The sequence below is a fragment of the Anas acuta genome, chromosome 18, assembly GCF_963932015.1.
Source record: "Anas acuta chromosome 18, bAnaAcu1.1, whole genome shotgun sequence".
Lineage (NCBI taxonomy): Eukaryota > Metazoa > Chordata > Aves > Anseriformes > Anatidae > Anas > Anas acuta.
In genome coordinates, this window is record NC_088996.1 from 9,289,935 (window position 1) to 9,301,776 (window position 11,842).

The 11,842-nt window shown below is 44.5% G+C and overlaps 1 protein-coding gene and 1 long non-coding RNA gene across 3 annotated transcripts in view; both read left to right on the plus strand.

Moving 5' to 3' along the window:
* Positions 1–3,916, plus strand: part of LOC137841706 (uncharacterized) — a 36,916-nt gene extending 33,000 nt beyond the window's left edge. For both annotated transcript variants that reach the window (XR_011088702.1, XR_011088703.1), the window contains one exon: positions 3,572–3,916. This is a non-coding gene — a long non-coding RNA (uncharacterized lncRNA). The remainder of the gene's footprint in view (positions 1–3,571) is intronic.
* A 1,222-nt stretch (positions 3,917–5,138) lies between these two features.
* On the plus strand, positions 5,139–9,602 carry TOB1 (transducer of ERBB2, 1). The gene is made up of 2 exons (XM_068654917.1): positions 5,139–5,447; positions 7,669–9,602. The coding sequence occupies exon 2, from the start codon at positions 7,803–7,805 to the stop codon at positions 8,781–8,783; it is 981 nt and encodes a 326-aa protein (XP_068511018.1). The 5' UTR covers positions 5,139–5,447; positions 7,669–7,802; the 3' UTR covers positions 8,784–9,602.
* The last annotated feature ends 2,240 nt before the right edge of the window (positions 9,603–11,842 follow it).

Below are 11,842 nucleotides of genomic sequence, written 5' to 3' on the forward strand. Positions count from 1 at the left end.
AGGACAGACCTAACCTCATAATTTTATCTGTTAGCAGATACTGCAGAACTGATTGACATTAAACTGGCAGCATCCCAACGCAAAGGTGAACTCGAGGAAAAAATTATATCGGATTTTAATAAAACTTTCCTCAAAGGTCAACCTCTCTAAAGCATAAAATCAATTTTTCTTCCTTCCTTCTTTTTAAGGCTGTTTTCTCATAACTACAGAAAATTCTGATACTCATGAAATATTTCCCATTGCCTTTTTCCCATAACGGTATCTGTCTGCTTGTGATCATTCTTTTTCTCAGTATTTTTATTTAGATTCACTATTCCCCATTTCTCTCCTTGTACCTGGCCTTCTCAGTATCTGTTCCCCTTTCTCAAAACATCACTTATCAGGTCCCTGGTCAACAACAGATCTTGCCTCATAGCAGCTTCAGGATGCAAAACCTTCTCACTTCATCCTTGAAGATGGCTGAAACTTTGGGAAGAGCAAAGTTTTGGTGCAAAGTCTTTATTAAAGCATGCCAGGCTTCTCCTGGTTTTATTTTTTCCTTCTTACCCAGCAGCTGCCTTCTGTGTCTTGCTCGGGACTCCAGTAACTTTTGCCAAGTAAGCCACACGAGCACCATGCCACTTAGGAAAGAAGGATGTCCTTGTGAGCCCCATGCTTCTGCGGGTCACTCCCCTTTGCTTTTATTGGCCCAGAAAAATAATATGTGTTGTCTTTTTCTTTTCTATTTCAAGCACAATCACTAATATCTAAGAAAGTACCAGCTTAGAAGTATTTTATTTTTTAGAGTGTGCTGACTGCACAGAGCGGGAGGTACCCAAATTTTGTTTCTTCATCCTTGGCATATAAGTTCCAGCGCTTGATAGCCAAATTTTTAAAGTCTTGGCATACCAGAGCCAGTAACATCACATACTTTAAAAGCAAAGGAACTTCTGGTGTGCATGTATGGCTGTGCCCATCCATTTGGGCTGCATTGGGCTGCATCTCTTGAGAATTGGTACCTGGGTCTTTGGGGCTTCCAGGAGTGCTCCAGTGGGGTGCAACATCCCTCGGTGATGCTGGGTGATGTCTCGCAGTCCCAGCCTGTCCTGTTACCATAGCACTTCCCTCCTTCCACTTCAAAGGCTCTTTCTCCCCCTCTGTGGTAGGATTAATGATACAAGACCAACAGACATTTATCTAACCGACAGGTTTGCCTCCCGCCAGCTCTTCCCTGCGTGCTCCCGCAGCCCCAGCACACAAATCCCATTTCTCCAAATTCCGCAGCCCCCTGCACTACGGAACAAGTCCGGGCACAGCTGGGGCTGCTGCGGAGCCAGGCAGCAGTTTGCAGCAAGTCCTTGTTTGCCCTGGGGTAGGAGTCTGCAAACAGGAGTTATCACACACACATCCTGCCATGTGCACGCCACTTGGCACCGCTGCTCTTGGTCGGAGGTGACTGTTTGCCCCCTTTGCGTTATTAGAGAGGAGCTTGGGGCTCCCCTAGGGGATGTCCTGGCTTGGCTGCTGCTGGGCCAATGCCCCTCGAACTTCTCGGTTTTGGCTGATTTCTCCTCTTCTTGGTTATTCTTTACTCCATCAAAACAACGTTACAGCCAAGCTAATTTTGTGGTTCCCAACTGAAAAATCCTTGTGGTCAGAGAGCTCCCAAAGCCGGGTAACGTCTGCTATGCATGTGCACGCACTGTAACGTGTATTTATGGAGAAATTACTGCTTAGGCTGGTGAAGTGAAATGTAAGAGAATCCACGCTACATGTCAAAATCGTTAAAAATAGATACATGCTGGAGATCAGCCCAGATTGGGTGCTCACACTGGTAGACGACGGAGAAAAGGGACATGCATTACAATCAGCAAATGGATAAAACTGGGCTAGATAGGGATGAATACAAGGCGAAAAGCTTTGCACTTTTTAAAAACCAAAGCCCAGGCTCTCATGCTAAAAGAAGAATTGTAGTCCTAAATAGGAAAATGTTAAAAAAGAGACTGGACTATATTCAGGAACATACGTTACAAAGCTTTATGTCTGTTGTGGGGATACACATCATATATTCTGTAGGGGTCAACAACATTCATTTAGTAGAGAGGGTGAAAAGGACCAAGTCGGGCAATGAGTATTCTGAGCCTTGCTTGCTGCTTCTCTTAAATTCTTGTCCATGTTGACAAAGGTTATTAAATTTTTTTCCTGGATATTTTAAGCTCCTTTAAATAACTTGTAAGCTTAAAAAAAACTGTATGTCAGTTTTAGATAATGTATTGATCGATATATAACTCTGGTTTAGATTTTAGAAGATGCTATCAGTTGTTTCAGTAACCTTGGCTTTCTAGTTTAGACTGCAGGGACCTAGACTGTCAAAATTGTAGCTCAGTTCCTGGTGCTGTGGTAAGACAGCCATTGCAGGATATGGCTGTGTGCAAAGATGAGATCAAAACCCTTCTAGTTTAATATAGGTTAAGAGAGTCTCCGTACTTCCAATCTCGCTCTTGCCTCCTTGCAATGCTCTGAAATACTTCCGCTGATTTGTTTTGCTGAGGAGAGAAATTGTCAAGCTTTGCCAGGAAAAAATAGGAATATATATATATATATGTTTAAGATTAATCTCGCAGTTGAATAGTATCGGCAACCTGAGTCAAATTTTGCTGCTGGAGTTGTGATTTTGTATCGATTGCGTTTTTAAAGATTTTTCTAGCAGGGAGAGGCAGACATTTTGTTATTGCTGTGTATTAATCAAAAGGGCTGAAAAATATTGCAGGCCTTACTCTCACATCTTTGTGGACCAAAAAGACAGTTGTGTTTGTAAGAATACAAGTCATCCTGGATTAGACTCAGCTTTGAAGTGCTAGTAATTTAACACTACTACAGTTTGGCACCTACTTTTGATGTGTGCTGTGTGCAAGACAATGATCACTGCAGTTTAAAAGTCAGAATTTGCTTTTTCAGACCATGAGGATAAAACGAAACTTTCCTTGGACCCCTAGAAGGGGACTTGATGCTTACTGACCTACAGAGCTTATTTTTAGGGCAATTACCTGTCTTCAACATTTAACATAATATTTTTTCAATAGCACGCAATTTTAGCATTGTCTGCATTAGAAGCTTCTTTTACATAAGCCATAGAAAAGCACCTCACCATTTTTGCAGCTTTATGGGATCTCACAGCAGTCTTGATTACACACGTATTAGCTTTGTATTTTTAATTCAGCTCCTAATGCTTCTCATGCAGCGTTAAAGCCATTCAACAGAAAGTTTCTGCTTTTACAACCGCTCATTTTGTAGCAACTCAGCAGCACAGTTAGTCGGTTGGTAAAGCTACTTACTAAAGCTCCCCTGAAAACATCGATCTCCCAGGTTGTGCAGTTTTTCCCACTTCAAAGGGAAATCCGCTGCTGCTGCCTCAGTTAGCGCAGAACTGAGCAAAGTAACATGTTGAACTGTTTACGGAAACAGCTGATGTTATCTGCCAATTTGTTCAATGTTTGCTGTACCGGTGAGATTTTATAATTTTATAAAAAAAAATGCATTTGTCTTTTCACCCGTTCCGGTAGTTATTTCACCCTCTTAACTTTTGTGGTAGAAGTAATGACAACTTGTTCAGAGTGAGAAATCCCAGACTCTCTGGACCTGGCTCCCTGGCTGTGCTGCAGCGACTCTCGCTCGTCTCCACTTTGCCAGGGCTTGGAATTTTCTCATCACCACACCAGTTTCCAATTTGGGGAGCATGGCGATGACATATGGCCCCATTCGCTTTGAAGGTGCAGGCAACCCTTCACAGCGAAGAAAAGCGTGAAGGATTGGGACAAAAAAAAAAAGCGACTATTTTGAGCCTGAATTATGATTTTCACATTGTTTGCAATACTGCAATCAATCCTAGTAACACCCATATTGATGCATCTGAATAAAAACTATGTTTTGCAACGGGTGAGGCCTTCCAGCAGGACTTTTCGGCAGTGGAAAATCCCCACTCTCACCCTCGCTACCTTTTGCTTCCTTAACACTTCACTTCCCACCCCCTGCGGATTTTAACCTCCTAAGGGTTAAAAAAACCTCGCCATTTCTTCCCAATATTTCCCAAATCACTCCAGGGGCCGGCGAAGCGTTTGTGCCAAAATGCTTTATTGTGACACGAGAAAAAACACCACAGAAACCCCACAGCCGCCTCCTTGGACCCCGGCTCCTGCTCTCGCCGGCCGACAGCAGACCCCCGGCGGTTCGAAGGGGAGCCCTGTGAGGAGATTTGCCCCGGGTTCCTGTCAGCTTCACCCCCGGGGGGGTGGACGAGGGGCGCTGCCGGCCGCCTGAGGGGGACGAGGGGAGCGGGGCGGGCGGACGCCCGCCCCGCTCCCCTCGTCCCCCTCAGGCGGCCGGCAGCGCCTTTGCCCCCCCCCTCCCCCTCAGCATCAGGCTTTGACGTCGTCCTCCTCGATACCGAGTGACCAATCAGGCGGCCAGCAGGGCGGGCAGCCAGCCAATCGGTCAGCGTTGCTACCTGGGGGGAGTATTTTTAGCCTCGGCGGCTCGGGTAGGGAGGGGGGTGAGGGAGGCTGCGCCCCTCCTGGCCTGACAGGGGCGGCTCGCGCTGAGGGGGGCGCCGCCATTTTGCGCCCCCCCACACACCTTGACCGTGCCTCGGGGGCGGCCGGAGGCTCCTCGCTCCTGCCCCGAGGTGCCCGAGTTCCCTCCCCAAGGCCCCGCAGGGCCGTGACCGGTCGCTGCCGAGGCCCCCGCGGGCCATCAGCGCAGCGGCGGTCATGGGAGATGTAGTTCGGCGCGGGGCCCTCCTCCCCCCCCCATCCCCTCCCCTCCCTGTGGAGCTGAGGGGCGCGAGGGCAGGCTTTGACGTAGGCAGTGACGCAACGCTGTTGCGAGGCGAGGAGCGCGCTGACGTAGAGAGCTGCCCCTCCACGCCGGGCTGGGGGGGGGAAGGGACGCGGCACCAGCAAGGGGGCGTGGCCTGGTGGAGGTGGGCGTGGCCTGGAGGAGGTGGGCGGGGCTAAACCGGGCGCCGGCCAGCACAGGGTGGTGCTGAGGGGGCGTGGCCGGGCGGGGTGGGGGCGTGGCTAAGAGCAGGGGGCGTGGCAAGGGAGGCGATATATAGGGGCGCGCGGCACGGCGCGGCAGTAGCAGAAGGAGCCGAGCGGCGGCTGCCGGGCGCGCACGTCGCGGGGGTGTGAGCAGCGCAGCCCTCCCCCCCTTTCCCTCCCCCCCCTTTTTTTTTCCAACCCTCCCCCTCCCTTTTTTTTATTTTTTTTTTTTCTTTCTTTTTTCAATCTTCTTCTTTCCTTTCCCCTCCCATCCTGCGGGAGCCGGCTCAGTTCGGCGAGATGATGATGGGGGCCGGGTGCTGAGCCGCACCCCCCACCCAGCCCCCCCCTCAACCCCAGCACCCCCGCACCCTTCCAGCACTCACACCCCCGCCGGGACTGTTTGCACTACCCCGCACACCCACCCGGGTGAGTACCAACGCCTCAGGCCGGGGGGGGGCCGCGGCAGCCACCGCCCGGCCCTTGAGGCGGAGGGGGGGGGGGGGGCGCTGAGGCGGGCACGGCCCCACCGTGACGGGGAGGGGGTGTGGGGGGGGGACACACCACAGGGGCTGGGGGAAAAAAAAAAGGGAGAAGGAGCCCCCCAGGGAGCTGGGCTGGGGCTGAGGGCACGGCACGGAGCCTCCCGGGGCCGGCTGGGCCCCTGCTGTGTGAGGGGCATCGGGGGGGGGGGTCGAGGCCTCCTCGCCCCTTGTGCCCTCCGCTTGTCCCCTCACGGGGCCCTGCAGACGCTCTCCTTCCTCCTCCTCCTCCTCCTCGGTTTGCCGGAGCTCCCCGGGCCGTGAGGAGAGCCCCAACCGCCGCGTTATGTAACGCCCCGGAGCGCTTGGTGGGCCCGCAGCCGTCTCGGGAAGATTAAAAACGGCGACAGCAGCAGCAGCAGCACCGCAAAATAAAAGTTGGGCACGGCCGAGCTGGCTTGTTTGATCAGCTGCTCGTGGCCCTGGATCCGTTTTGGGGCGTAAGAAAAATGTATGGTGTCTGCCCGGCGCGCCTTGAAAGGATCATTTCTTTCCTAAAGGACACGGAGGCGGGGAAACAAAACAGATGGATTAATAAATCATTTTTTAAATGCCCCTTTTAACCACCCAATCAGCTTTTCTGCGCTGATTGTGTCCCTTTTGTAAATATCTTCTGTTTGCCCTTGATCTTTTCCTTATCCCCACCCAGTGCTGATCCAGCAAACGTTTAAAGGTCGCCTTATCTTACAAACTATTCCCATACCATGTTGGGGAGAGCGCAAGTGGCTTGGAAATAGGGTTCCAGGCTTTAAAAGGAGATTATTCGGAGCAAGAAATAACAATGTAAATAACAAAGCTTTTTTTTTTTTTTTTTAAATGGGATTTTTACCGACTTTGATTTCTTTAATCTTCAGTGACAGCTACGCTGAATTTCGTTCGTGGTGATGCAGTGCAGAAAAGCACACCCTTAATTGAAATTCTTGTTGAGCCTTTCACTTGAGCCAAAAATATATTTTTTTTTGTTTCACTGGAACTTTTTATATAAAGGTGTCTCCCGTGGATGAATACCTTATATTAGGGTATCGCAGGATTTTCATTAGCAGGGTGTGTGCTAATACTGGATTCTAGTCCCTTCTTTAACTTTAGATAGCTAATTTCCCTTTTGTCCTTTGAAGGACTGACAACCATATTTTATATTAAATATAAAATGGAGTCCTAGAGAAGGAGAAAGCCTCAGCAAAAACAATTGCCTATGAAAAGCCTTCTTGGCTCAAGTAACTTTTTGAAATCTGGGCTATAGACAACACAAAATATGTATTTAGCTAATATATTACATTTGACCTATAGAATAATTAGTAGAAAGAGAAAAATTAGGGAATTGATCTATTGTAATCATTTTTGCAGTCATTGCCACCCTTGTCACAGCAAATTCATGCGTCTATTTTGTATGCATTGACTGCATTATCGTTTTAGCTGTTCTGAGGAAAGGCAGAATTGTTATATATGTACAGCGGACATTTTCTCTTCATGTAGTGTAATTTCGCCAGCGCAGCATAATTCACAACATAATTTCACCAGTTGATGTGAATGGTCGGCTTGGACCTAAAATAAGTGCAGCATAATTTTAGTTATTTGGGTGAAGTCCTCTAAAGCAACTGAGAATATTTTTATATTTCTGCAGCTTACAGCGTGACCAATGTGTTTGCAAACTTTAAAATGATAAATGAGCCTCGAACTTAAGACCTTTCAAGCTAAACTAATAGTCCAGCGCTAAATTTTGCAGCTGAGTACCATAAATCATCCAAATATGGGTTGGTAATTGAACCCTTGACAGGCCTGGCAGTTCTGTGATGTCTTAAAAATTATACTTGCTGCTTTGTGAATAACTAAAGTGCAAGCTCATGTGATTCTGAAATACCCCATGCTGTATATGTAAACACATGCCTAGTGCATCTTCTGCAGTACTGCTTGTAAGTCACACCGAATGTAGTTGACACCCTCACCTTTTGCAGGCATGAACATAAATAGTTTGCAATTGTTTTTTTTTTTTTTTTTTCATTTAAAAAGGAACCTATTTTATGCAAAAAGTGAAGCTAAAAGAATAGGCCTTGGAGCTTGAGCTTACGCTGTCCTTATTTGGATGTGTTTGCTTTTGTTTTTTCTTAAAGGAACAAGAACACTCAAGGTGAAGGATAATAATCTACTAGAATCAGCACTTTGAATGAAATTTTGTTTCCCTGTGGCATCTTGAACACTTTCTTCGTGTTTCGAAACAGACTCAAACCTTTGTGGCATAGCAGCTATGCAGCTTGAAATCCAAGTAGCACTCAATTTTATTATTTCATATTTGTACAATAAGCTTCCCAGACGACGTGTCAACATTTTTGGTGAAGAGCTTGAAAGACTTCTCAAGAAGAAGTATGAAGGGCACTGGTATCCAGAAAAGCCATACAAAGGATCAGGGTTTAGATGTATACATATAGGGGAGAAAGTGGACCCAGTCATAGAACAAGCATCCAAAGAGAGTGGTTTGGACATTGATGATGTTCGTGGCAACTTGCCTCAGGATCTTAGTGTTTGGATTGACCCATTTGAGGTTTCATACCAAATCGGTGAAAAGGGACCAGTGAAAGTGCTTTATGTGGATGATAATGAAAATGGATGTGAGTTGGATAAGGAAATCAAGAACAGCTTTAACCCAGAGGCCCAGGTGTTCATGCCAATTAGTGACCCAGCATCTTCAGTGTCTAGTTCTCCTTCTCCTCCCTTTGGTCACTCTGCTGCTGTGAGCCCAACTTTCATGCCCCGCTCCACTCAGCCTTTAACCTTCACCACTGCCACATTTGCTGCCACCAAGTTTGGCTCGACCAAAATGAAGAATAGCGGCCGTAGCAACAAGGTCGCCCGCACTTCTCCCACCAACCTTGGCTTGAATGTCAATGACCTGTTGAAGCAGAAAGCCCTTTCCTCCTCCATGCACTCTCTCTACGGGCTTGGCTTAGGCAGTCAGCAGCAGCAGCAACAGCAACAGCAGAAGACTTCTGCCCTTTCTCCTAACGCAAAGGAGTTCATTTTCCCCAACATGCAGGGTCAAGGTAGTACCAGTAGCATATTTCCTGGTGACAGCCCCCTTAACCTCAGTCCTCTCCAGTACAGTAATGCCTTTGATATGTTTGCAGCCTATGGAGGTCTAAATGAGAAGTCTTTTGTGGATGGCTTGAATTTTAGTTTAAACAACATGCAGTATTCTAACCAGCAATTCCAGCCAGTTATGGCTAACTAAAAATAAAACAGAAGTGACATACAAGTAAATACTATTGTACAAGTTAAAATGCACGTACCCAAGGGTGTATCTTTTTTTCCACCTCTTGAGATTTTTTTTAAGGCTTGTAGTATGAATACATTCAAGCTTGGTTAGATAAATACAACATGCATCATTTTTTCATTTGCCAACCAAGCACAAAATTATTTTATACTGAAATGTACATTACGAAAATATACTCTCAAAATATGGCCTCTTACAGTATTTAAGATATAGCAAGGACATGGCTGATTTTTTTCATGTGTATATATATATATGTCCACAAACATATATGTATATATATTTCAAAAAATTGGCACTAATAAGTGGGTTTATTGGTCTTTTTCTAATTGTATAATTTAATTTAGTACAAAGTTTGTAAAATATCAGAGTATATATATTGTTTCTACAACATGGTATTGCATTTATATCTTTTTACTACAGTGATCTGTGACAGCTGCAGCAGCTTCATGTTGTATTTTTTTTACTGAAATTGTAAGATATCCATCTTAAAGACATCAATTCTAAAAAAAGTTGTGTACAGAATATTCCTTAGTGGTGGAATTAAAATGTACGAAATATTTGCTTTTTTCAAAAGAAACACAAATTGTATTTTCTGTTAAAAGTTTAAAGATTTTTGCTATATATTATGGAAGAAAATGTAATCGTAAATATTAATTTTGTACCTACATTGTGCAATACTTGAAAAAAGGTATAAAAGTATTTTGAGTCAGTGTCTTACATGTTAAGAGGGACTGAAATAGTTTATATTAAGTTTGTATTAAAATTCTTTAAAATTAATTGACTGTTGTGGTCTGTTTTTACTGTTCTGCTGAAGATCAGAGTGCTGCGCTTCTTGTGTTGTCAGTGCTAATGATGCAAAAAAGTCTGACTCAGTGCATCACAAAGGAGCAATGGAAAGGGTTGCTGTATTGATGCACCACAACAATGGGCTGCTTACCTAAAATACTTCTGACAAAGCACGTAACCTGATTAAATGCTTGCCTACAATTACTTGAGCAAATGTTCGCTTGTTTTCCATAACTGCAGCTTACTGAAGTCAGGAGGTTCGTCGTTATTTTTCCCTTGAGAACTAAGACTACAAGCAGTGCGAATGTTGACTTGTCGTGTGATGTGATTTATCGAGAAGGTACTCAGGTGATTCAGTGAAATTCCCTGTCCATGTAATCAGAGCGGATTGGAACTATTATCTCGGGAGGTCCTAGACCAATGCATCAGCGTTTGTTTCTGTATTAGGGATTAATAGCTCAGAAGCTAGGCTGAATAAAAGTGGTGATGTACAGTTTACTAAAGTCATTGTAAACTTCCATTTTATATGCTCTATTAAAGAGAGAAATGTAATGCAACTACAATGTGACAATCTAAGGTGTTTATTCTAGTGGATTTCACCAATTTTAGCTTAATAGATTTTCAAAACATGAATGTGAGTGGGAGGACAGATTCCAGAAGCTGACAAAATAACTCAGCTTTTCCATGGCTATTTTGAAGTTGAATCCCTTACTTTTTTTCTGTGCTTTTGACAAATAGTGTTCCTTGCTAATGGATGTTGTCATGGGGAAGAGAAACTTGCTTATTTAATCCCGAACTCTAAAACAGCAATTCATTTTCCTTCCTAGCTCTGGTTGTACAAAGAGGAGATGCATGCTAAGTGGATTGTCTTTTGGCTCATAATGGTGAATTAGAAGCTACTAAAGGAGTACAGTATTAAAATTATCCAAACGTTACTGTTCTGAAACAGGCATTTGAGACAAAATCAGTCTTGGCCTGCCTGATGCACTTGGTTTTATAAAAGGTGTAAACTTGCTCACCAGCAGCACCATGCCATGCTTAAAAACCCAGTCTGGTGCGAGAAGAGCAGCAACTTGTTGGAAATAGCCTCGTGCTGTAAGCAAGGACAAGCATGGTCTGCAACGCTGCTGGGAGGTCTTTGGGCAGAGTGCAGCTGTGACGAAGCATTGCTCTAGCAAAGGGGTGGGTTGGAGATGGGAAGCTGACAATGCTATCAATTTCTAATGCCATGACAACCAATTCAAAAGCAATAATGGAGTGAATATTTTTTTAGGCATTCATCTGTTTGTATTTAACTGACTGCTTTTTATTGAGTTTGCCATCTGGTTTATCTTTCCACTAACAGCACATCAGTGGACAGAACCATGCTTAGGAGTGTTTCACTAATTTTGAGTGGGTGATTTTGCTTCTAAAAGGGACAAGCCACTGAACGGTGTCTAAAATACATACATATGTCATAATTACTGAAACATGGAGAATGATTTGTGTATTATTTCTATCTTTATGTCTAGACTTTAAGACTTACTATAATTAGCATTTACAATATAATAACTAAACTGCCTAGGAGGTTCAGCAGCTTTGATAGCAGAGACTGTTTTCAGTGTTCCTGTGATCTGAGCTAAGATCATTTGTTTTAAAGGTCATCCAGCAGTACTACCTTCTTTCCATTCTGATTTGTTCACTTTCACCATAACCAACTCTACAATAAAAGGCAGTCATTGCCTTGAAAGGCAGTCTGGAAACACAGGTGGTTTTTATTATTTTATTTTTTTGGTGGGTGTCTACATGCAGCAGCTTTTAATATAAAGATTTTAGTAAGCAGGTTTCTGTTGTTCATAGGTTGTTCATGGTGCTTTTCAAGGAGACAATCTGGAGAGCAAGCTTGCAGTTGAAGAATGCAAATGAGAATATTTTTAATCTGTTCTCTTACTCCTTATTAGAAGTTAAAGATTTTATTGTTTTCTGTTCAGTCTACTACATCCACTTATTTATCTTTTATTAAAGCTTAGGGCTGAATTTGTTAGATCAAACATTGATGTTGCAATATTCTGTTTTAAATGAGTGCCAAGTCAATCTCATTTAATGTGCACGTGCCCAGCTTTCTGTTCTTGCAGCCCTGCTCTCAGGTAAATACATTTGCTTTGAGACAAAGGGCCTAAATGGAGCGAAGGTGAAAAAAGGAAGCATTTGCTCAGTTGTGCAAGTTCTTTTGTATTTTCTGTTGTGAACAT

Bases quoted from the DNA above. Each gene is read 5' to 3' on its own strand.
- TOB1 (XM_068654917.1), top strand. From the start codon at position 7,803: ATGCAGCTTGAAATCCAAGTAGCACTCAATTTTATTATTTCATATTTG.